The following is a 26,609-nucleotide window of genomic DNA, read 5'->3' on the forward strand; positions in this document are numbered from 1 at the left end:
AAAGTAAAACTTGTATACGTATAAATTTGAATATAGCACATAATGCCTTATGCCTTAGGGAAAATACTATTTTCCCTAAGGAAATTACTATTTTCCCTAAGGCATAAGTTCTTTGATATGAATAATCACTATGAGTAATATGTAAATATATGTTTTATGTATAATGTAGTTCTCAGAATAGATAATTTGATATGATGTGCCACATAACATGCCCATGATACACAACTTCTGCTGAGTTTTGTGCAGTGGAGCTTGAACATACATTGTGTAGAAGGTACAATGTACATGTACGTGTGTAGAATACACTGATCGATATATACTTGATTGCATTCCATTGTACAGGTATATTGTCTGATTTTTCCACCCCCTCCCCTCTTTGTGCAATGTTTTTGTAGAATTTCAGGGGCCATAAATGTTTTACTAGTTTAAAAGATACTGAAAGGCAGCATTGATGAGGGTAAAGGTAAAAGAGTCTGGCAATATACATATTTACTCTACATTTATGGTATCTATGATTTTGTGTATATTCCTGATCACAAGCATATCATTACAGTTCCTATCAAGATCTGTTTGCCATAAAATGTCTTAGTACGACATATTTCATACAATTATCCTTTTGTAGCTGCTGTAATATTTGAAGAGTGTTTCAAGTGCAACTTTGCTTTTGATAAGATATACAACTGTACAGTAGATATGGAATTGCATTGTGTACTTATGCATGTGATTGGGTCTCATTGCCAGATAGCATGTTTCTTTTGAACAGCAGGAACAAAGGGAACAAAGGAGAAATGGACGTATCTCTCCAGAAATCGACAAAGCTACAAGTGTCTGTGAAGTAGCAAAGCATACATTTGTATGATAATGGTGATTTTTTGTATTTTATATACATTGAAAGGCCATTCCTTGTTGAAGTTGCCATTCTTTAGTTGGAGTAAAATCTGGTAACGACAGTACGTGTTTCATAAAGTGATATTAAAAAGAAGGTTATGAAATTTTCACTCAACACTCAAGAAATTCAAGGAAAACTGAATCCTCAAGTGTGCTGTCAGGTTTTATAATCCGAATGTACAAAACAGATATCATGTACACCCCTCATAATGTCTTCAAGTGCTTGTCACAGTAAAGTCAAATAATAAAGATTTATGAAGGACACCACATGTACAAGCTTGGATTCTTCCATTCATTGCTGCGATGTGTATTGCCATAATAGCCTGAAAGGGACAGTGCTTGTGAAAACTTCAGTTACCTTGAAGATATCTCTTTGTTAAGCAACTGCATGTGTGTGATGTTACTGCTGAAGTCAAAATGATTGAAATAGTATCCAACATATTTCTGTCTTATATCTTTTGAAGGATACACAGCAGTTGTAGCTATAAAGTGTAGGATAATCTTATATTGTGCACAATGTTGGAATCTGTCTATTATGAAAGGTACATGTAAAATGCTGGTAGGATTGCATAGTTTGCTTGATTTTTGTTTGTATTTTATTTTGGTACATGTACTTGTAATTTCTGCAAAACAGAAAGTAGATAGTAAAACAATCCATTTCCTCACCCTGAAGTACTCTTGAAATGAGCTCATGAGGGGGTTTGTCAAGTGTGCACCATATTGCACTGATTGCCACCATGGTGTTGAGATCATAACTGAAAAGAAATTGACTACCTTACATGTATGTATATAAAAGAGATGGGTGATCTGCTGTGACTTATAATTCAATAATGTCATCTGCTGTCTCATTATATATGTGGTTGTTTACACATGAATTCAAAAGAACATTTCTTTTTTTCATTGTGGAAATGTTTATTTCAGTTTATAGACTAAAAGTCTCTTTGGCTTGGGGAGAAACTAATGTTGAAATTTGAGAAAATATTGATATTTTGAATAAAAACAGTTGTTGTTGTTGTTGTTGTTGTTGTTTTGTTTTGCATGTAAACAATTGCCATTTGATAAGTGCCGAGTCTTCTGATGTGGCCCTTTAATACGATCATGATACATCTTGTATTGGAGTTTATCATCTTTAGATAATGTCCAATGAAAATATATTATTAGTGTAATTTGTGTGCACTTTCATTTTGAATCTCAAATGTATTGTCTCTTTACTATGCACATGTACACATACACACACACATAACACACACATCTGTAAATGATTCTCCAGAGAGACATGTTGAAAATCAAAAAGCAAGCAAATTTTCAATTCAAAAGAAATATTATTTTTCAATTTTCATCATATCTAAGTAAACCAACATGTTTCTTTCCTGTTCTGAAATTGTAAGAATAGGGAGGGGTTAACTCAACTCTGTTCAGAGGTTCTTATTAAAGGGAAGACTAAAGTTTCACCACTCAATAATTGCATTTGTTTTTTGAATCTGTATTGGAACAAACATAGTCTCCCTGAATTTAATAGAAATTGTGTCTACCCTCCAAATGAGTTGTATTTGTAGAGGGGTTCACCTTTATTAACCACACCTAATAAATCACTTCTTCCAGGCTGGCATGGTTGATTTCTGTCTTTTTTTTTTGTGTGTGTGAATAACTCTCCTCCCCCCCCCCCCCAGTCTATTTCAGTACATCTTTATTTGTTATGAAAACCCAATGGGGCTTAGGCTGGTCTTTTTTGATAAACTCCTTACAAGTGTTAGACCATGAATATGTGATTGTTCATTCTCTTCAAATGCAGAAATGGAAGAGGGCGAAAGAGAACCTCTACGACTTCAGGTTACGGTTCGAGGTATGGCGTTCTTCACTGAAAGAGGTGGAAGGTGAGTTATGTAGCAGCTCACTCTGAAAGTTTGTTTCATTGCCAGACCCAAAACCCAAAGCATTGTGTGGTGTGCTTGTTCCTGTTTACATGAAATTTTTTGGTTTGTCCTAAAGATAACCAAACCACTCAGGATATCCTCAATAACCTCCGGAAAGCATGCTGTGTCCTTATCGCTTTCACGGCTTTCGTGCTTGTTTACCAACAGCAATAGCCTGCAAAGAAACCTGCGCTGTCTATATGACACAATAGACGTCCTTTTTGTCTGCCATTTACCACATTAGTGCAATATTGCACATAGGGAACTGATCAAGTGACCACTTTGAACATATTTTTTTGAAGTGTATGTCCATATTATAGAGTGTCCTGTTCATTTTGAACTCAAGTTCATGTCCGACTGGTTGTTTATTGATACTGACCAGTCTTCCTTCCAAGAAATGCTGGATTGATTTATGAAATTTCAATATAATGTTTGGCCAGTTTGTATTACATGTTTATTATTTGTGTAACAGAAGTTTGCATTGTCAGACCATTTGTATGTGTGTGTGTGTGTGTGTTATTTTTCCTCCAAAATTACCAGTTAATTAGGTCCTTTAATTACCTTCACCACACTATAGGCACGGTCACACTGGCAAAACTTCGCGATCTTTTGCCAGTCGGACTGCGCCTTATGATGCAAATTGCAGCTGTTCATTTGTTGTCCATGGGCTTTTGGTACCTGAATGACTGAAGACTGAAGTCTAATATCAAACTTCTGATTTGGGGTCACAATATTGTAGGCCATAGATAAAGGTCAAAAGCCAGAGTCAGACATTTTTTCTCCGCTTTTTCAGATGCATATATTTGCAGTATAATCTCACACAAATTGCTCTGGTGTGAAGATCAAAAAAGGAGCATGAGTTGGGAGCAGTCTGGCACAGTTCCTTCAAGTGAGAAATGCGACCATCTCTTGGGATATCATCGTCCCAATTTCATGTTCCCTCTCATCTTCACACTTCTCTTGCAGGCAAGTTTGGGACTGCGGTGGTGTCCTACTTTGTCTTTCTCAAGTGGCTGCTGTTCCTCAACATCTACATCTTCCTCATCATGTTCGGCTTCATCGTCATCCCGGAGCTCATCCTCGGCGAAAACTACCAGCAGTGTGAGTTTGACCCTTGACCTCATGGTCGATCTGCGCAAAACTGTCATCTTTAACCCATTATGCATGGACTGATTTTGCTGCAAAATGCATTTCCCATAGACACATGGCCGGGTATACTTGAGACTCGTCCTCCACGGGTTAAATAATATTTCATAGCAGATGGAAATCTCCCTTATTGTCCCCGCCGAACGAGTTCGAGCAGGGGACTATGAAACGGGCTCCGTACGTGTGTGTGTCTGTGCGTCCGTGCGTCCGTCCGTCCGTCCGTCCGTGCGTCCGTCCGTGTGTGCGTCCGTGTGTGATCAAAATGTTCAATTTGCTACTTCTCTGTCATTTATGAGCCAATTTTGATTCTGTTTGCTTTATATGATAGCACTACATGGGAGCTTTAAAACTTCTACACAGAATTTCAGTTGTGACCTTTGACCTTGACCTTTGACCTATATTGTACATTTTGCTACAAAATGCTACTCCTTCGCCATTTCTAACCCGATTTCGATTCCGTTTGCTTTATGTGATGGCACTAGGTGAGGGCTTCAAAACTTCTACACAGAATTTTGACCTTTGACTTCTTTGACCTTTGACCTTGATTTTTGACCTATATTGTACATTTTGCTACAAAATGCTACTCCTTCGCCATTTCTAACCCGATTTCGATTCCGTTTGCTTTATGTGATGGCACTAGGTGAGGGCTTCAAAACTTCTACACAGAATTTTGACCTTTGACTTCTTTGACCTTTGACCTTGATTTTTGACCTATATTGTACATTTTGCTACAAAATGCTACTCCTTCGCCATTTCTAACCCGATTTCGATTCCGTTTGCTTTATATGATGGCACTAGTTGAGGGCTTCAAAACTTCTACACAGAATTTTGACCTTTGACTTCTTTGACCTTTGACCTTGATTTTTGACCTATATTGTACATTTTGCTACAAAATGCTACTCCTTCGCCATTTCTAACCCGATTTCGATTCCGTTTGCTTTATGTGATAGCACTAGGTGGGGGCTTCAAAACTTCTACACAGAATTTTGACCTTTGTCTTCTTTGACCTTTGACCTTGATTTTTGACCTATATTGTACATTGGCTACAAAATGCTACTCCTTCGCCATTTCTAACCCAATTTCGATTCCCTTTGCTTTATGTGATGGCACTAGGTGAGGGCTTCAAAACTTCTACACAGAATTTTGACCTTTGACTTCTTTGACCTTTGACCTTGATTTTTTACCTATATTGCACATTTTGTTACAAAATGCTACTTCCGGCGGGGACATATATTACGCACCGCGTAATTTCTACTTTTCCTTGTTAAGTAGAGGTTTAGTGTCCTAAATGTACACTAATGGTTACTTTCTCACTGAATTTGTGAGTCCTTTACGGCAGAGAGAAGGATCATGTGGCAGTGCCTTCAAATCTAGGGCACTTACATGATATTTTTGCATGATATATCAAAGTGTGTGGTACTTTTGTACATATTCTGTTCCTGGCTAGGACCCTTTCAACATACGGTGTACTATCCATCATATACCACTGTGGCATCCATGTCCTTTTGTTATAGATGTTGTAAATGTTGTAGATGTTATATTTTTTTTTTTGCACATTTTTTACTGCAGTGCTAATCACTGAAGATATATAATGTAGGTAATCAATAAGGGGGGGGGGGTGTGGGCTGATCTCTATTTTTCCTTTGATCATTTGCGGGACTTGCAGAGATCGAACATGAATCTTTGTTTGCCACTTTTTCTGGCCCTTTTCAATATGATTATCCAGCAGTTCAGATACATTAGCAATAGTGGGGCAGCAGTACCAATTTAGATATGAATTCTCCACAGAACGATGAATGTAGGTCAAGATCAGGAATGGTATTAGCTTTCATTTCGTTAAAAGTGCATCACTTGATTGCAAAATGGGAGTGCCATTAATATCTCTGAGTGCTGTGCATGGCTGACAGCCTAACCTTGCACCATATTACTGACTACTAATTCAAATTCATTACGGGTAAGCAATCATCACATCATTTGATATACATGCCATGATCACTTTGTTGTTACTTTTTTAGGTGACTAATTTTTTTTTTTTTTTTTAAAGCAAGGGAATACAACTCTCCCGCTCCACAAATTGAAAAGTAGCAGAAATATAGGACAGTACTTGTTTAAAAAATATGTTGATTTTAACTTGGGTATGCCAAACGATGTCACACTGTCATATAAAGTAGTTTGGGTAAGGATAGCATCACTGTTCTGTTGAATAAATCTGAATGTACTGCTAGAATTAATGTTAATAGGCTTTTTGTGTCTGTCTTACCATGTGTACAAGTGTATGTTTGTCTGTGCATTCATCTACATGTATGTATGTTTTAGTGCTCTCATGGAGATGGCCTCAGTGGTATGATTGCCACTTTGTTTGGCCACTGTACATATACTGCTGACTGTTCACCCGTGGGTCTTTTGTATGTCTCCATTGTGATGGTCATTATGTGTACTATACACTACCACATTGCTTGGTCAAGCGGGCCATCAGGTTGCTTCATGTACTGGCAACCTTTTGCCAAGGAAATGCGTGTAAGATTTGAATACATTATCAACATAACACATTCCGATCAACTTTTTGACCCAATCCTCTCATTTTTGTTTTAATTTCCTGTATTTTTATTTGTTTATTTAATTTTTTTTTAAAGGGGAAGGGGTGGGGGCATGTTGGAAGGATTCTGGGGGGGGGGGTTGCTATTGTGCATGTGATGTGTCAGGTATACCAAGAACAAGTATGAGTCGGAAAGGCACAGAGTAAGAATCTAATTGTAGCCAAAATGTGTCGCGTTATCTGTTACTAGTATCTGTATTCTTCTTACAGCATCTACCTGTGAAGAAAACTATGATGAAACAATCAACACAGCATGCAATGACAACAACGATGGCGTCCAGTGTATCCTGGACTTCCTCGAGGGAACGGTAAGAGTAACACCATCAGTCTTGGCACATACTGCTGATTCATTAACTTCACCCTGGACCCTGTGGCATACAATCAGTTATAAGTCAGAAAATCAGTTAAAAGTCAGGCATCAGCCAATCAGGACTGAGTATTTGGAGACTTACGTTTGATCCCAACTTTTGTGCAACATGGCCCTAGATCCTGTTTATTTCTGTTCAGTTTTAAAAGATTTGAAACACACACACACACACACATGCGTGAGCAAATAAAAATATAAACTGTTTACCCTGTATACATGGTACATACAGACATGCATGTGCATACTAACATAAATTCAAGCTTTGCTCCAAACCGGGTACAGTAGAACTGCCATTGTCCAAAAGAATGCACACACACACACACACACACTCATTCACTCACACACACCACCACCACCACAACAACAACAACAACAACATTGCAGTGTAGGCATTCCATCCTCATTTCTTTTAAATAGGACAGTTCGAATCAAATATGGACAAAGGTGTGCAGAAATATGCACAGTGTAATATTAGCGGCATATTTTGTCATAAACCAACAGCAATTTGGGCACCACATATCTCCGTGGTTGTCATCATTTTAGGTTTGTGAAGTGAAAATATGTCCCCAAGTTAGTGCTATGAAAACCAGAAATGGTGCATTTTCAAATCCCCTAATTTGTTTGTTTGTTTGGGTGTTTTTTTTAATGAAAATCTGCATAGATTTCTTCTTTTTTTTTTAGTGGTCCATATCAATACCCGGAATTGGTGCCAATCACCAGATTATAAGTTAGCATAAATCACCTGACTGGATGGTTAAACATTGACCATAAATAAGCTTAGCCTCGATTGCTCTTCCATAATTATGCAAGACGCTGACCAAAGTACAGCAAATAGGCGCATAGAGTGAATTGTCATTTATCACTTTGTCCCAACAAAAGGGATTTTCCCCAGCAGCTGTCAATTCTACAAGTGGCATTTGCTGTGACATGTGCACAGTTTCTCACACCAGGGAAGGGCTGTTATATTGTCTATATCCCATTGAAATGAAGTGTTCTGTTTGCTGTACTAAAGCATAATTTTCGTGAACGACTAATGAATCAGCAAGCAAATAGGGGGGTAATAAGAATTAATGTGTTTCAGTCATGGACAATCTTGCTTATATAGCTTATGAATTCATACTGATTGGTCAGACAATGTTAAACATTACATCCACTATATAACTTACATAATGCGCCTCTCTAGGCAGAGAATCAATATTCTTTGTTTGTACATACAGTGTACACATGTCTCACCATTCAAAATGGAAAGAATATATCTCCCAGTGACAAACTTGTGGACACACTGTATTACTTCTGTGGTTCTCATCAAGTGCACTACCCTTCTACTACAACTACAACCTGCAAAGAAAATATGTGATTATCAGTAGATGTAATGTGTGCTCTCCTGTTATGTTGGCAATGCAATCAAGTGCGTGGCTTAATTGCAAAGAAGGCCCATTACGATGGTAATTGATAATGATAGCGATTACCATGGCAACAGCTATTCACCTCCCTGGATATCTTCCAATTATCTCATTCCCGTGTCAATTCCTATTGTTATTCCACTTTCCGAGTTTGTGTGGCTGGGACGACATTACACAGTTCAGCCCTTTGTAAACGACCAGATTGAGAAAATGTTTGATGAGATTTGTTTGGAAGATTGGTAGTTCAATCTTTTCCACCTTATCACGGCAATCTGTTCGATTATATCACAACTGGAAATCTGATGATGCATGCGTATCACCCGGAGAGCAAACTTTTGTGTCCTGTTTAAATATTTGTTGACCACTCACAACTAGACTGTATGATTGGGATTGAAATTTGGACTTGGATGAGTGGCTGCATACGTACAATTGGGACATGTGTTTTCTTTGAAAGTTTGTGCTTGTTTATCAGGTGGGTCATCGAGTTGGCCGGCACAATTCTATCTCGCCTTCCAAGTTCAGGGGTCTAGTGGGAGTGTATCAGTTTGTTTGATCTGAACTCCAGAAGTAATAATGATAGGAGAAACAAGAAGAGGTGACGTGGCCTCCTATTTGTTGCTCAATTCATTTTGGGACAGTACCGAAAAATAGGCCACAAGCATGACGAGCCACTTTATCTTTAATATGCATGCCCCTACTTGTCACAACTGTTCAAGTACCTTGATTATCTTTTGTTTTACTTCATGGAAGCCAGTCTGTGTACTGTGCAATTTCCATTGTGTAATATGCAACATAAATTCAGAATAGTGTCATTATGCTCATTATGGCTGTTGATGTGAATTTCCAATTCTCATTCTTGAACAAAGTGTCGCTGTCAGATTTATGGATAGAAAAATTAGTCGACTAATGAAGATCACATAAATCTATAGTGACCTCTTGTGTAATTATGAGTAATAGTCCAAAATTTTCTTGATTTTTCCTGTCAATACATTTTCAGTGATTTCATGAAACTTTCTTTCATTTGAAAGCAAAGTGAGTATGAAAATGGTACCTTTCTAGCAAACTTCTATCTCAGAAAATCAGTTGATCTACATGTGTACCATCTCTTCTGACTAATTCTTATTGTACATTTGTAAGCAGGGTTCGTGTGATGCATCTTTTTTGAGACCTTACACTGAAGAGACAAGACTGATTTGAGAAGATACAGTCAAGTGATATACTCTGTGCCCTGTTGATCTTCTAATTATGAACAGTAATTTTTTTATGCCTCCGCCAACGAAGTGGCCGGAGGCATTATGTTTTCGGGTCGTCCGTCCGTACGGCCGTCCCGTTTTGTTTTTGTCGATATCTCAAGAACCATGTGGTGGTTTTACATCAAACTTGGTATGAGGGTATATCCTGAGGGGATAATACTTTGTTTGGATTTTAGGGTCACGGGGTCAAAGGTCACAGGTTATTTTGTGAGAAAAAAAGGTTGAAATTTCATGTTTTTCTCCATATCTCGCAAATGGTTCAAGGTATCTTCATGGAACTTAGTATATGTGCATGTACCGATGGGCAGTGATTGTCTAGGGAAGTTGGGGGTCATGGGTCAAAGGTCAGGGGGTCAAAGGTCAAGGTCAACTCCTCAAAATATCACTGCTTTCCTTAAATATTTATGCAATGCCGAAGGATTTTTTTTAAACTTGATGTATGCATGTATTACCCAATATATATTCTGTGGGAAGTTTCTTGCCAAAAGGTCAAAGGTCAAAAGGTCAAGTGAAAGTGCTAAATTGCACTTTTTCCTCCATATCTCGAAAGTAACTCAAGGTATCATCATGAAACTAAATGCATGTTCTACCTAACAGTGACTGTCTTTGGAACTGTGAGGTCAAAGGTCAAAGGCCAGGTTTAGATAATACTATTTTACCATTTGATACTGAAATTATATTTTTTCTCAATACCTTGAAAATTACTCAATGCATAAACTTATAAAAGGGTCAGAAGTCAAGTAAAAATCATGAGTTCCCCAAATACCTGCACTCTGACGTTTTAATCATTCATCCAATTGAACCTAGTTCTAGGAAAGTGAACATTCAGCACATTTGTGGCAAACCTGTCATTTTGATATTTTGCCAATTGTGTGAAACTGTTATCACACATTGTCAAGACATTGTGCTATAGACCTATTAGGAGAACCATGCATTATGGCGGAGGCATATCAGTCGCCGTAGCGACATTTCTAGTTTTTTTTAAATGCCCAAATCTGCACAATACTATTTGTGAAGATGCTGATGTGAGACTATCACAGCAAGTGCATTGACTTGATAATTTTCTGCTCCCCTTCCCCCGACCCCATGCACATACCGCCTCACTCCAACAGGGATGGATGGAGCAGACACCGCTGTTCTACGGCAACTACTCGCCGTCCTTCTTCAGCATGAACGACAGCTCCTCGCTGAGCTCGCAGTACTCGTTCATCCCCAACCCTGTCAACTACAACCTGCCCCTGGCTTACCTACTCACCACCATCAGTTACTTCGTGATCAGCCTCTTCATGATGGTTAGCTAGTGAGTATCAGAGGGGACATCCCCCCCCCCCCCCCCACCCGGCTCTTGGGGGGGGGGGGGGAAATATGGGGGATGAAGTTTAAGTCTGGTCTAACCTAACAACAACAACAACAACAACAACAACAACAACAGCAGCAGCAGCAGCAGCAGCAGCAGCAGCAGCAGCAGCAGCAGCAACAACAACAACAACAACAACAACAGCAACAACAAGAACAATAACAGTAACAACAGCAACAACAACAATCCACGACCATGATTATCAAGCTTTCCTCAAACGATTTCTGTGTGTGCAGCAAATCGTGGTTGCTCATGGAGAAGAAAAAAACGTCTTGTTAACTTTCAAACTGCCTCCTCCCCATCTAGACAACCATCTATGATTGAAGAAAAAATCATCCCCTTTCATCCCCCCCCCCAAAAAAAAAAAAAAAAAAAAAAAAAATGATAATGAACTCTTGCTTTTATGACTGAAAGCAGTTAGTAAATACCATTTACCCACAAAGCACATTTTCATTGTCTGCAGAACTACATGCACAGGAAACTTTCATTTTCACATGTTATAAGGTGTTTGTGGGGTCCTTATTCGTAGGCCAATCATGCTGTCCAAACACAATATTGTCACAGTCTGAGGGTCTGTTAAACACAAACAAAGAAACATGAGCCCAATACTTTTAATCATGATAAGATGGAGAAAAAAAACATTCATATATTATGAGAAGAGGGCAAAATTGTGTGCATCTGTGTCTGTGCTATTTATCCATGGTTTATTTTTGTTTTCCCCAGCACTGCAAAGGGTTTCAAGGAAAGCATGGCCAACCGAGAAGACACTTACTTCAAATACTGCAACCAGGTGTTCGCTGGTTGGGACTACTCCCTCACTGACTTTAATAACTGCTACCTGAAGCACCGCAGCATTCACTACGAGCTAGTTGTGAGTGATGACCCCATGACACTGTGCAAACAGTGTACAAGTCATGCTCAGGGCAGAGTGGATCGGTGAGAATTGGATGCGCAAGTCTAACTTTGTATCTGTTTAAACCCACTTGCTGGGTTCCAGACTGTTTCCAAAGTTAAACGAGAGCATGCAATTCTCACTGATCCACGAAATAGGCCTGTGCATCATTCGTTTTATAAAATGGGCCTGTATTTTCATGAAATTGAGCCTTTTCCCCATCATGTGTCCGGTTCACCTATACAAGGCTTGAGCCGTGCATTGAGATTTTAGAGAACGCATGGCTCTGTGTGGATCAGTAAATATCAATGCATGATGATTGGCCAGTCAGATTGCAGAGATTCTGAAGTCCATTTTATAATAGCTGTTGTGATGATGATTGGCAACGTTTTGTTTTGTTGGTTTTTTTTTTTTCTGGTCAGTTATATGTATTTTTGATCATTTGTGGTGACACCATGTGCATGATCTATACAACACCTACTCTAGTACCTCGAACTTGAAAGAATTTCTCACGTTCAGGCATTGCATTCTCGTGGCCTTGAACTGATTTTAAAAAAAAAAGAGAGATTGCCATATTTAAGGTATTGGGATATATTCCCTGTGAAATATATCCATCTGTTCATGTTGAGGGCAAGTGAGCTGTTATTCACATGCATGCCTGCGCTCCAATGATACCTGGAAACAAACAAAAACAGCCATTCAGAGTGACATTATTCTCAGTTGAGAAGCAGAAAGATGTTAAGAGAACTTGACTAGTGATGATATTTATTTAAGTTTTAACATGGTCATTTTGCTTGTGACCACGTTGCTGCTAGGATCAAATGCTCATCAGGCCCCTTTTTGACTGCATGTTTTCAAATTAGGTGATAAAGACTATTAGTAATGCACTTTTGCTTCTCAAATGAAGATAAATGAACCATGCCACTATGGACATGAGAAGAGAGATTATTTTTTCTGAAATATTAAAAACTTGAATCTCAATATACCTTGAATACAGCATTTTTGCATGCCCTGGCCCACATGTTGTTATCATTTCATGTACAGTACAGTGTATCCCTTTGTACTGTTCAGTCTGGTTTTTGATTTAGGTTTGTAATGATAATAATGATGATGATGATGATGATGATGATGATGATGATGATGATGATGATGATGATGATGATAATAATGATAATAATAATGAAATATGCGAATGCTAAAACTTTAATATCTTTATCCCTTGATGTGGCAGAGCTCCTTGGAAGAAGAGCGCCTTGCCCTGAAGAGAGCCAAGCGAACCACGAGTCAGAAGTGCAAACTCTACACTCTGCGTCTCTTCCTCAACCTACTCGTCATCATGGTGCTGGCCGGGGCGGGGTATCTCATCTACTTTACCACAGACTTTGCTGTCTTGGTACGTCACTACAAAGGATGTTTTCATTTTAGTATGTTCATGATGGTAGTGGAGATGCAACTTACTTGAGTATTTACAATGTCATGCATGTTGCACTGTTGTTGATACCCTCGAGTGCGCTGCATCTCCACTAATGCACCCTCACGCGTGTAGTAATTTTATAACAAGGCGTGCAGTGATGCTTTTTTGCTGCACAATTTTTGCACTCTTGTGCATTTTTAGCAAATTAAATAAAAGAGCACGCATGACTCCTTTCAGCGCTTCTAATTGTCTTCGTTCTTAAACCCATTTTATAAAAGCCATTATCGCCTGTTACATTAATCATCTGTCAATCATCCCCATTAATCCTTACACTGATCCATATACAGTGTGTATGGTATGCAGACATATACACGTGGCATCAAGTCATCCATCCTTCCCCTAATTCATTCATCTGTCCATCAGTCAATCTTTTCTCCCATTAACTTCCATTTATCCATCTTAAGGTTTTATCTCCATGTCACCATTATCCTTTCTAACTACTTTTTGTCTGTTAATCACTTTCCATTTTCATCTCTATCCCTGTGTATTACTTACTGTATACACACACACACACACACACACACACACAAATTCTTGTACTGTATATGCAATATATTGTGACAACCATACATTTATCCTTCCAATTATTCATCCATTTGGGAGTCAGTCTATTCATCATTTATTCCCAGTAACTCGAGTATGTACACCCATGATTTTTTATCATGGCTACTACTAAAACACTGTTCAATTCAGTGCTTATTTACACCGATGCAGGGCAATTTGTCAATCAGTTGCAATGAAAGCATCTCGACGGAAGAATTTCATGAATTTGTATAATTACGCAGTACCCGCTGCATGCTGTAAGGATTGGAACCAACACTTGCTGTCGGGCGAAAGCTCGGTGGTCTAGTGGAGATGACGCCTGTCCGATGATCAGGAGGTCGTGGGTTCGAATCCCGCTCGAGTATGTACGCCTATGATTTTTTATCATGGCTACTACTAAAACACTGATCAATTCAGTGCTTATTTACGTCGATGCAGGGCAATTTGTCAATCAACTCTCATCAAGTTTTTATCCAGTTGTCATTATGTTCATTTCTTGTCATCCCTCTGTCCCTCAGAATTCCAGCAAACCTGTCACCACCGATGCCTTTGCCAGCCTGCTGATCAGCTACCTGCCGTCCATCACCATCACCTTGCTCAATGGCGTCGTCCCGCTCATCTTCAACGTCATCGTCCGCTTCGAGGACTACAGCCCTCAGTTCGAGATCAGCATAACCTTGATCAGGTACCTGGGCAGAAATATATGTGTGATTCAAGTGTCATTCTTTTTTGTACAAACTTGGACTCATGGATGCCTCTTGATCACATTCGTAAATGAGAATCTGTAGGAGCTCATTGAATTACACTATGGACTCTCAATCTTGAGTTGGCGTTGATGGTAGCTCAAGGTTCTTTATCCCCGTTGTCTCATCCTGTTGAGGGGGATTATAAAAAGGCATCAATCCTGTGGTTGCTTGTACAAGTACTTACCCTCCTCCATAGTGGCGAAGTTGAATAAATGAAAACTCAATGGTCCAAGGTACGTTTCGGTCAGAGAACAGCTTATCTTGTGTTTTAACACACACACACAAACACACACGCACACACAAAATGCATTCAGTATTTTTATACATAAAAACCTGTTTCTGGTGCTAGTCAGTCAATCTTTCATGGCCTTTCTTTTCATATTGATTTTTAGTAAGCCTATATACTTATTGTTTGCATACTTTAAATGGGGGAGATAATATCAGTTGTAATATTTCTCATCTTAGCTTCTCAATGTATGATTTTTGTCTCGCCCACCGGAGGTGAAGGCGAGACTGAGGGATCCAAATGGCGTCCGTCCGTCGTCCGTCCGTCGTCCGTCACAAATGTTAAAATTTACCTGCAAGACTCTCTTATGATGCATAACTTGGCAACTGTTACAGCAATGGCAACCACACTTGGGTGATAGAAGCACAAGGGGTATCTTCATGTTATGGTGTTGTCGGAGGTCATGTGATGATGTCAAAGGTCATTTGAGGTCATATATTAAAGAGAATGTGCAAGACTCTCTTTTCTATGTTAAAGTTTACCTGCAAGACTCTCTTTTGAGAAATAACTTCACATAAGTTGCTTGGATTACAACCTAACTTGGGTCATAGATGTACTGGGGGTACCTTCATGTTATGGTGCCGTTGGAGGTCACAGGATAAGGTCAAAGGTCATTTGAGGTCATACGTTAAAGTTTACATGCAAGACTCTCTTATCACACGTAACTCGACACATGTTGCTACAATGGCAATCAAACTTGGGTGATGGATGCACTGGGGGTACCTTCATGTTATGGTGCCGTAAGAGGTCACATGATAGAGTCAAAGGTCGTTTGAGGTCATATGTTAAAGTTTACTTGCAAGTAACTCAGCACATGTTGCTACAATGGCAATCAAACTTGGGTGATGGTAGATGTCTCTTGGGAAGTTGAAGGTTACCACAAGGTCAAAGGTCACAGACAGGGGTCAACAAACTTTTAGGGCCCAATGTTAAGTTTTTAGGGCGCATTTCGTTTATGGCTCATAACTTTTGATCCCTTTGTCCGTTTGTGACCAAACTTGGATGGAAGATGTCCCTTGGGGAGGTGAAGGTCGTCACAAGGTCAAAGGTCACATACAGGGGTCAACAAACTTTTAGGGCCCAATGTTATGTTTTTAGGGCGCGTTTTGATTGTGGCTCATAACTTTTGATCCCCATGTCCATTTGTGTCCAAACTTGGACGGTAGATGTCCCTTGGGGAGTTAAAGGTCATCACAAGGTCAAAGGTCACAAAAAGGGGTCAACAAATTTTTAGGGCCCAATGTTAAGTTTTTATGGCGCATTTCGATTATAGCTCATTACTTTTGATCCCTTTGTCCGTTTGTGACCAAACTTGGATGGTAAATGTCCCTTGGGGTGTTGATGGTCACCACAAGGTCAAAGGTCATAAGCAGGTCAAGTAACTTCTGGGAGTTATAAAGAATATTAATTCCTTGTACGCGAATGGGCGAGACACAATTTGGCACTTGCCTTGTTGTTTAGGTATTCCTTTTCAAATGAATTGATCTCTTGAGAGAGCAGTGGAATGTATGATGGTAATGCACCTATGCGCAGCTGTTGTCTTATCAGAGATTATATCATGAAATGTAAACTGTATTTGCCAAATATTTCATGAGGTTAATTTTGCAAATTTCGTGAGTCAGGTGCTATTCGCTAATTTTAAAACATGCAAAAATATCGACTTGGATCCCGGCATGAATGTGATGTGCACATATAAATTTCTCTTTTCGGTATATCGTACTCCACAATTGCAAATTTAAACACTCGCGAAATCATTGGGAAGTCCCAATTTGCAAAAAATTAGACTCGCCGAATATGAGGCGTATACAGTATCTGGTAGCAGACTTATATCTTGAAACCTCCCTTTTTCTTTTTCCTCCTCACTTTCAGGACGGTATTCTTGAGGTTGGCATCCCTGGTGGTCCTCTTCCTTTCCCTCTACCCCCAGGTCGTCTGCCCGGGGACGGCCACGGAAGCCTGCAACATCTGCCCCAGTGATCTGAGAGTAAGTCACTGTGTAAAGGAAGGGCTTTTTCAATTAATGTTTTGTTTTCTCGTAATGTTATGATACTTTTTTTTTTTTTAGGGGGGGATGAGCTTTCATTGTCTTTGTCTAATTTCAAAACTGCCAAATCTCCCTAATTTTGAACATTTGAATGTTGCCTTGTGTACCGGACAAGAGAATGTATAAGTCTTCCTTAACTTACATTATTATTAGAGACTTATTTTGCCTTTTGATTTGCATGTAGCACACTAGTTGGCCAGTAGCTCTTTGAAAAATGACTGATTTGGATGTGAGACTGTGGGGAACTGTTTAATGGCTGACCAGAACATTGATATGCTCATTTCCAAGTGACTTTTTTTTTTTTTAAACCTGTTCATCTTTTCCCCAAGAGAATGGATAGATGAAAGAGAATTATTGAACCTGTGTTAGTAAGGCCTTTTTCTCTCTTTCTCCCTGTTTCAGTGCTGGGAGACATACATTGGTCAAGAGTTTTACAAGCTGACGATCACTGACTTTGCTGCTGTGTTGCTTGTCATTGTCTTAGTAGAATTTCCACGAAAGTAAGTGATTTCATTGTCTGTTTTGTATGTTTATTATGTTATTCGGAAGTGTCATACCAAGTTACCTTCTACAACATACTTAGTACTCACATTCAATTCTTTCTCTTTCAGTTAGAAAGAAAAAAATGCAATAATATTTTCAACATTTTCCATGGTTTTTCCAGTACTTTTCATTTGTATAATTTGCATTTAACAGATTTTTCTTTCTTAGTGTATGTTTTGTATTGTTTTGTTTCTGGCAATATTAGACTTATTTCCATTGTCATTCGCATTCAGAAGCATTATTGTTTTAAATAAAGGATACATAATGTAACATGAAGCTCTAATAATCTTCTTTATGTTAATGTTTTCTTGTATTTTTATCCCTGGTTGTCTTGTTGCATCCCTCCAACTCATCTTCTGTCCATTGTCTCTTTCTCTCCCACTTTCTCTCCCGACACTCTATACAGGCTTGCAGCAAAATACTGTCACTGTGGCATAGCCCAGGCACTGGGAAACATGGAGTTTGAGATCCCTAAGAACGTGCTCGCCATAGTCTACTCCCAAGCCTTGTGCTGGTAAGAGCTTTCCCCTTGTTTACATTTGTGAGTAAGAAAATAAAGAAGAACATTGGGTTTCCCTTATAGTAAGTCAAGAATTGACTGGTACATATAATGGACTTCAACCAAAGAAAGAAGAAAAGACCTGTTGATTTGTCTGATTTGGGGAGATTTTCTCCTTGAAAGCTGAGTTTTCTCTTTTCATTGTAAGTTCAAAGTTCCGAAGCATAAAGTCAAATATGAAGTAGCGTTTTTTATAGTTTTGTTGCCTTTTTTTTTTTTTTTTTTTTTGGGGGGGGGGGGACATTTCTCAATTTCTATTTTGTACTAAGGAAATATATACATTAAAAAAAAAATGTGCATGAAAACACATTGGAGGATTTTAACAAGTTTGCAGTAAGGCTTAAATGCTTTGACCTAATCATGGAGAGAATGTTGCTAGTGAGCATATTGTTTTGGTTAATCTTGTTATCCCTTTAGATTGGTTGCAATCAAGTTTCCAATCCCCTCCTTGTTACATACACAAAAAAGGTTGCTCAATAGTTGCCATAGACCCTAACCTCAAAGCCCCCTTGCTCAGAAGTAGCATTCCTACATGGCTGCTTTCAGAAAATCATTTGTTGCATTGTGAACATTTCGTTTTGCAAAGATGTGCAATATTTAAAAGTTGGGAATATCCACTTGCACAATGAGACTTTAACTCCAAAAATCTTTTCTGGGCAGTATTCAGTTGCTTCGTCATGCAAGTGGTCACAATTCATGGTTTGTTTTCTCCTCAAAATCCTCTCTCCCTGTCCCCATCCAGGGTGGGATCATTCTACAGCCCCATCCTGCCCGCCATCTGCGTCCTCAAGTGCTTCATCTTCTTCTACTTCAAGAAGTGGAGCCTGCTGTACAACATGGTGCCGTCGTCCCGCCCCTTCCGGGCCACCCGGTCGGGCATCTTCTTCATGGTCATCCTGCTGGTCACTTTCCTCATTTGCCTCATCCCGATCGGCTACTCCATCTCCTCGTGAGTGGTCATCCCAGCCGGCCAGACCTGGGGGGCACTTCATGAAGCATTTTGTCCGATAATTTTTTTTTCTGACAAACTGTTATAAGCTACTGAAATCCTTGCTTCTGATTGGTTGAGAAGAGCAAATTTGTTAGACAAATGTGTCAGACAAAATGCTTCATGACATGCCCCCCAGCATTCTTTATACTTTCCCCCCACACTGCTGCTGTGGTGCTCATGGCTTCAATGCCTATGGCAGAATGCCCCTGCCATGCTGAAATCAGGGAGGTGGAAAACACCTCCCTGCTGAAATCAATACACAATGTGCTCCTCAATGTCTAGGCTGCATGCCTTTTGTTTTGTTTTGTTTTGTTTTGATCATGACATGACTTCTAGTTAGTTCATGCTAAAGGAGAAGTGGCATAACAGGCCTACATTGATATCGGTGTATCTGACCAATGTTAAGCTGTTCACCATTAAGTCCATATCTAACACAGATTACTAGTACACCCAAGTGTAAATGCTTATAATTTCTCAAATGTAATTTGGACTTCACAATTTTCATAATTTTTCCCTTTTACTCATCTTTCTTTAATTTGTAAACAATTTGAAATGTGTGGAGGCAAACTGTGGATCCAGTTAAGTTCAATTAGTGATGAATGTTGCAACTAGAGAAGCACTCGGAAAGCACAGACCTCCGCCAAGCCAGCAACTCATTTCCACCCTTACATGCATGCAATTTCCCAAAATAGAAGCATTTTGTTTACATCGTTGCATGGCACCTTGCCCAAGCAGAGTATGCAAATTAGTGCGCATATGTAAACCTCCAGTACGCACAGTTTGAACCCCAAGTTCGTTGACCTTATGTGCCAAAAGATGAAAAATCCTTCAAAAATTCTTACAAATTCCGGGATCACTACCAAAATTGAATGAGGTGCTCCTTGTGTCAATATTGACTTACTATGCAAGTTTCATCTAATTTGTACTCAACTTTTTGAGTTATTTTGCAAACAGACAAGCCAACGCTGATGATCACTTAACCTCCTCCTTCCTTGGCGGAGGTAACAAGATGGAGGGAAAGAGAGAGGGAGAGGGATATTTAGTACCTTGGCATGCTGCCTTAGCTAAGGAAAGAGAGAAGCCGAATAGAACAGAAACCATACAAATGTGTGGAAACCTACCACTGTATCTTCCCAGAAACAAGGGGAATCACTGAATATGATCTCTCTTTGTCTCTCACTATTTCTTCCTCTATCTCTTTCTCTTTCTCTCTCACTCTTTTTCTGTCTCCTACTTTTCCTGCAAGCAGAATCAGTCCGTCCAGAGGGTGTGGTCCGTTCCGAGGCCTCGATTCCATGTGGAGTGAGCTGGTCATGACCATCGACACCTGGGACAACTTTCTGGAGCAGGTCTTTGAGTTCATCGGCTCGGCAGCTTTCGTCGTTCCCCTCATCATCATTCTCCTGTGAGTATATTTCGTCGAGCCACTATTGTTGAGGGCGCCACATAGATCCCTCTTTGTTTAAAGTGAAAACATAGTTCTCACATGCCTGCCGAACTGTCAATTCTTGGTATGAAAAGTGTCAATATGTACTAGCAATGTTTGAAATAGCAATGTAGTAAATACACTTTGTACAATTTTGGTTGGTTGACAACGAAAGTGTAAAATACAAGCAAAAAAAGGTTCTCCGGAAGGACAACAGTGTAAGCTCATACCCGATCGTGGTGGCTACATAATTTGTTATAGTCAATTATTGATAATTGACATATCAGAAAACAGTAGTACTCAATGATCTCCCGCGCTAGAGTGAATTGCATAGAGCCCATTGGAAAATATGATTGGTAGGACATAAACTACTATCACATAACTTTCTACTTGTCCGCAATGCTGAATGGGGAGGGCTTTTCTGGAATAAAAGTTGTGTACTGCGATCAAAAGTATTCTACACTTTTAATCTCAAAAAACTCCCAAAACAACTTATCATCCTTGCAAATCATGTCAGCCAGGTAAGTTTCTTGGTAGATTCTTTCATTCTATTGCAAGCAAATTCCAAATAGTAGAAGATGAATTTGAGTCCTGAGATCTATATTTTGGCTTTGAGATTATGCGTCATGATTTGTTTCACGTGGTTGCTTGAGAAGCAACGAATGCTTGCAAACCAGTAACCACAGGACCAACGCTTGTCAGTCCTCTCTATGAGGGATTAGACAGTGAAGTTGGATTACCTTCACTAGTGACATGGCCACTGCAGCCAGAGGACTTCCCTGCTTGAACCAAGAACCTCATGATTGAAATCTATGCTCTTATCTGCTGAGCTACTACAGCTCCACTTATTGGTTTATTCTAAAGTGTTGTGTAAACTTGTAGATATGAACAAATTTGTTATTTGCCATGTCTGATATCAGCAGTGGAGTTGAGTAAAGATTTATTTCACATTTTGAAGGGCAAATAAGAGTAAGTGACCACTCCTTAAAAAGTTATGGCATTCACCAAATTAGAGAGTGAAATTTTATTGCTATATGAAGTATAGGATTGCACTTGGGTGTACCAATTATGCCAAATCATGTGATGTTGTGTCTCTTTTCTATGAGTTACTAGCATATTTGGTCCACCCATGTTGCAACAAGACATGCAAGGTCGAAGGCATATTTATCATTCTCTGCTGTTGTTTGTTTCACCAAGCTCGGCTGACTTGTGAGATACTAATGGCCTCCATCTTTTCACCAATTGCAGGCTGGCCCTCTACTATTTCCAGGCCATCTCATCAGCACATCGGGACATGGTACTCCTCCTCAAGGAACAACTCATCATGGTATGTAGTGGTGAGATAATGATAATGATAATGGCACCAGTGATGGTGATGATGATGGTATGGATGATGGTAATGCTGGTGATGATAATGTTAGTATCAGTAATAGTAATGATGATGATGTTTATGATAACGAAGGTGATGGCAGGGATGATGGTACTGATGATGATGGTAATGATGATGATGAAGGTGGCATTGTTAAAGTGAAAACAAAGTTCTGGTAAGGGCCTGAGAACCCGTCTGGCACCATTTCATATTTGCTTGCAATATATCGAAAGAGTCTACAAAGAAACTTACCTGGCTGACGCGGTTTGCCGGAATGATGAGTCGTTTTGGAGTATTTTGAGAAAAATAATAAAAGTCGGTAGACCGACTTTTATTCCAGAAGGCTCCAGACTAACTCGGTCTCAGGGAAAACTCGACCCTATTTCAGACAATTTACACACAGTTCGTGATCGCCATGTTCATCAGTACTCTATACTACGGGTACCAAACGAGGCCTTGATGAGCAGACAGGAAAGTGCGTGCTAATCCTGTACAAAACAAATGGACAGCGCGCGGTCCTCAAGCCTACTAGTATACGCACATCACCTCAGTTGCCGAGACGCGCGGTCTTTGAAGTTTTTGTTGTTGTTTATCAAGCGTCTTTGATTGTTTTTAGAGGTGCTTGAGAGGCGCACACTAATTTTGCATGCGCGCCAAAGAGGTTTTTGATGCGCACGTTGTAACAACTCGGACTATTACTGCGAGTAGCCAGAACGCTACAATGTAGTTTATACAGGCCGCTCCCATATGCATAGTACAACGCTGTACAATCCAGAGGGACAACCAATACAACTCATCCCGCCGTCCAGCAAAGCGAGGCCGAGTTATCCCCGAGTTCGAGTCTAGCCTGACCCCGTTCGGGTAAGTTCTGAGACTGAACGTTTTTGGTTAATATTTCCTATTTTCGTCGTTACCCATCGAATATCTTGTTATTACAGCGTTATTCCGCACATTTCCTAGGCATACGTTCACATTTTGGAGCAAAATTTGACAACTTTTGCAGGCGTACCAGAACTTTCTTTGGGCTTTAATGGTGATGAAGATGGTATTGATAATGATATTGATTATGATGATACTGACAAAGGCAGTGATTATGATGATGATGGTAATGATGGTGGAAGTGATGATGATGGTAATGCTGATGATACTACTAATGATGATGATGTAGGTGATGGCAGTGGTGTTTGGTATTGATGATCATGATGACAATAATGATGGTAATGATGATGTTGGCATTGATGGTGCAGTGGATAATGATGATGATAATGATGCCAATGATGATGGTAATGAGTATGGCATGAATGATGGTTATTATGATAAAACTAGACATGATGGTGAAAGTGATAATCATATCAAGTATGTACCCTTGATTATAAATTCTAGTGATGTCCAAAATATTTTAACACAAGATTTCAAGTTGTGTTGATTTATGAAGATAGAAATTGATAGAAGATGATTTGTTGATTAAAATCAAGTCAAAGTGTGAAGATGATATGTTGATTAAAATCAATTCAAAGTGTGGACACAAGGTAAAGGTTAACAAAGGCAACCATCATGAATATACCTGTTTACAAGGGTTGTGCCAACATCAATGACTAATGTGCATGATGTGTAATGTCTGACTTTCTTACAAAGCGTTTTGAGGTGTGTTATGTCAACATTGAGTAATCTGTAATGACCTCAAGACCCTGGTTGTATGATAGTTTGACAAAGTGCCCTCTTCCACATGTCTTTGTTGACTCAAAGCATCACTCAATCTTATGTAGGGTAATGCTGGTTGTGCCTTCTTCTCTTTTAAACTAATTTTTCTTATGTGTGCGTAGGAGGGTCGTGACAAGCACTTTCTGCTGGCAAGGCTCAATGAGCTTGACCCCACCACTACCAAGGGTCACAAGAAATCACGGAAAAAAGAGTTGTCGATGGGGCCCCCGCGGAACCCATCGGACGCGTGGAGCGAGGGCGGGCCGGTGGACAAGCACCCGTTTGCTCCTGGCCAGTGAAAGGAAACGGTTGCCAGGAAGACGATGACATCATGATATCCTCATCAGTACAATGGTTCAGATGCTGTTAGTGTGAGATGATGGTGCGATTTGATTTCTTTGTTTCTTTTATCCTGATTGGGTTTATAGTATTTATGCTCATGCATTTTATGCAAATGACAAGACACAACAAAGCAAAGTGTGAGAAAAATGCAGTAAAAGAAAATTACTGTGCACATTTTGAAAAGATAGACATCAGACAAAGTTTTTCTTGGTTGATTAATTTTCAATTTTGTTTGCAGATATTCAATTCATCGGCAAGTTTTCTCTCACCCCCCCCCCCTTCCATTCATATATCTGGATGTGTCCATATTGGAACTTGGAAGGATACAGAATCTAGGAAATGCCTGTACATTGCTTATCCTTGGGGGAACGTTTAAAGAACAGTGCTATTAGGTGCTGTTAGGTGACCCTAAAGACTGCCTGTAAGTTGATACATTGTATAATATCATGAGTTCTATTGCCGGTGATGTTTTCAAAATTTTCCATGCCTTTCCTGGAAATGAAATCACTATATTGCTTTTATATTGATATTAATGGTAAACCTCTGTAGAAAGAACAAACTTCCACATGAATATGATTATTGTACGTATATGATGCAGAAATAATTTTAAAAAAAGGAAAAAGAGACAAGAAAACTAAAAAGCTTTCCAAAATTCGAGAATTACAATATTTTATATTTGTGCTTTTACTGGAGCTAAACATATATTCATTGACGTGAACCTACACAAGCTATATCCTGTCTTCCAGTGAGTAGGCAAAGTTCCCATGACTGCCCCTTGAAGGGATGAAACGCATGGCGGGGAAATTACTGGGTAATGAATGATACAAATAGGGTCATGCTATATTATAGAATACTTCCCATATGTTATAAGTCCTGTGTCACCTAGGGTATATCCAACTGCTACTTCAGTCTTTGACCTGGAAGCTAAATTATGCAGTTGCCATGCAAATTTGATATCTGAAAATGGATGCATCCATAAGAATTCAAAAAAAAAAAGAGGAATGATGAATAAAACAAAATCTGGAATTTGTATCATACTTGTAAATGATTGTGAAAAAGCTATAATGTAAATACTCTGCATGGTTTTGCTGAAGAAAATTTAAAAAGTAATTTTCTAACTGTTGATCAGCTGATGCATGCAAGAAGTAATGCAGATTGTGTGTTTTGTAAATATCGCAGAGTGCTATATCATAATATAGATAAGAGTTTGTACATTTCAGTTTATTTGAGGTTTGGTCGTCTCTCTTTCTCTCCAGCTATCTTCCTGTGAAATTTAAACTTAAAGATATCATCTTCACAGAGTGTAGTAACTTCTTACAGGGTACAATGTGTGAAGATAGTGGGGAATGATTAATGTTTGTGAGAGATTTGTTGTTGTCTTTGAATTTGTGCTTTGAATTTTATCATCACTTTGAGCTCGTCGAGAGCTGTGGGAGAGAATCAGCAATCTGTGCGTAACTTACGTGAAGTACAGGTATTTTCTCACAAAAGTTTTGTGTCCCTCTGGCAGCCCTGAAAATAAAATTCCTTTCATTAGCTGGTATATTGTAAAGGTAGGTAATTCAGACCTTTTCTCAGAATAATAAAAGTAGAAACTTCTTTATGGTGGAGTGGAAACAATGCTATAGATTTCCAATTGAATTATTCGGACCCCTCTCCCCCAATAAGAAAACAACCCAACCATTATCCTTGGTATAAAAGGGGCATATTCTTGAGTGACAATGAGTTAGTTTTTCATTTCATTTTTAAAAACTCCACCAAGATTTCATATGTGATGTCGGGAGACATTATTCTTCAACCATGCAGAATTTTATGACATATGCAAAAGGGATATCTGACCTTAAAAGTCTGTCGGACTGTCTGCACTCTTGATGTTTGAAGTGAATATTTAGTACCTAGTTGATATGAAATGTGAATGGATCGCTTGAAACCTGGTTCGACCGTGACTTCTAACCTCAGTAGTATCAAAGGGACAAACTGCTTGGGTGTTTTCGTGTATGAATAGAGAGCTGCCTCTTAGAAGTAGAAGGACGTTGTTACAAGAAAAGGAAAATGCAGTTTCGTGGTATTACTCATACATATGACTAGTACTTAAAATGAGAAATGTATTCATCAAATGATTATTGCCTTATTTTGTGATTGTCTTTCAAATTTCAAATCCTCTCTGTCTTTCACAATATTTTTAAAGATACAGTGTGGATGATTATGCATCGCGCAATGAAATATCTTTCAGGTTTAATGACATTGTTGATTTGTGTTTGAATGCAGGGCTAGGATACCGGTATGTTTCACTTTGATAGAATAGGTGTGGAAATATCCCCTCTATCACCATATTTTGTTTTTGTAGTGCAGTATTTATGCAATACGTCAGTCAGAAAGCAGTAGAGCATACATTGATGAATATATCCTTCCATGATTGAGGTATGTCATGTAGATCACATGCCTGCTGTCATTTATCTGGGGAGTAAAGTCTTTAGTAGGTATTTACATCAGTTACATATGTCTACATTAGGATTTATGAGAAGAGAAACTGCTAGAAATTGCATGGCTGATTAGACTGTCAATGTAGATCCCCACTTGTTAACTGAATGTGTGTACCAGCGAAAATGTTCTACACAATTTAATAGATAAAAGATAAGTAAATATAGTACGCCTCTGCTATAAAAGGATGTTAAGGTGTCATAAATATTTATATGTGAGTTGTTTGTTCTTTTCAATTTCATCTTTATTGACAGTTATTTAACAGGTATAATTGTCAAAAATTGTGTTC

At 39.0% G+C, this 26,609-nt stretch overlaps 1 protein-coding gene and 1 non-coding gene across 2 annotated transcripts in view; both read left to right on the top strand.

The window, feature by feature from the left end:
• Positions 1 to 23,796, top strand: part of LOC140231667 (transmembrane channel-like protein 7) — a 40,639-nt gene extending 16,843 nt beyond the window's left edge. The window contains exons 4-17 of the mRNA XM_072311822.1: positions 2,681 to 2,762; positions 3,768 to 3,902; positions 6,754 to 6,851; positions 10,679 to 10,866; positions 11,647 to 11,794; positions 13,047 to 13,208; positions 14,351 to 14,517; positions 16,734 to 16,848; positions 17,311 to 17,408; positions 17,858 to 17,965; positions 18,753 to 18,959; positions 20,251 to 20,406; positions 21,676 to 21,754; positions 23,620 to 23,796. Coding sequence (XP_072167923.1) covers positions 2,681 to 2,762; positions 3,768 to 3,902; positions 6,754 to 6,851; positions 10,679 to 10,866; positions 11,647 to 11,794; positions 13,047 to 13,208; positions 14,351 to 14,517; positions 16,734 to 16,848; positions 17,311 to 17,408; positions 17,858 to 17,965; positions 18,753 to 18,959; positions 20,251 to 20,406; positions 21,676 to 21,754; positions 23,620 to 23,796 — 1,920 coding nt within the window. The remainder of the gene's footprint in view (positions 1 to 2,680; positions 2,763 to 3,767; positions 3,903 to 6,753; positions 6,852 to 10,678; positions 10,867 to 11,646; positions 11,795 to 13,046; positions 13,209 to 14,350; positions 14,518 to 16,733; positions 16,849 to 17,310; positions 17,409 to 17,857; positions 17,966 to 18,752; positions 18,960 to 20,250; positions 20,407 to 21,675; positions 21,755 to 23,619) is intronic.
• On the top strand, positions 14,125 to 14,197 carry Trnai-gau (transfer RNA isoleucine (anticodon GAU)). The gene has a single exon. It is a non-coding gene; the product is annotated as a tRNA-Ile (tRNA).
• Positions 23,797 to 26,609: the final 2,813 nt, after the last annotated feature.

Source organism: Diadema setosum, chromosome 8 (genome assembly GCF_964275005.1).
Source record: "Diadema setosum chromosome 8, eeDiaSeto1, whole genome shotgun sequence".
Lineage (NCBI taxonomy): Eukaryota > Metazoa > Echinodermata > Echinoidea > Diadematoida > Diadematidae > Diadema > Diadema setosum.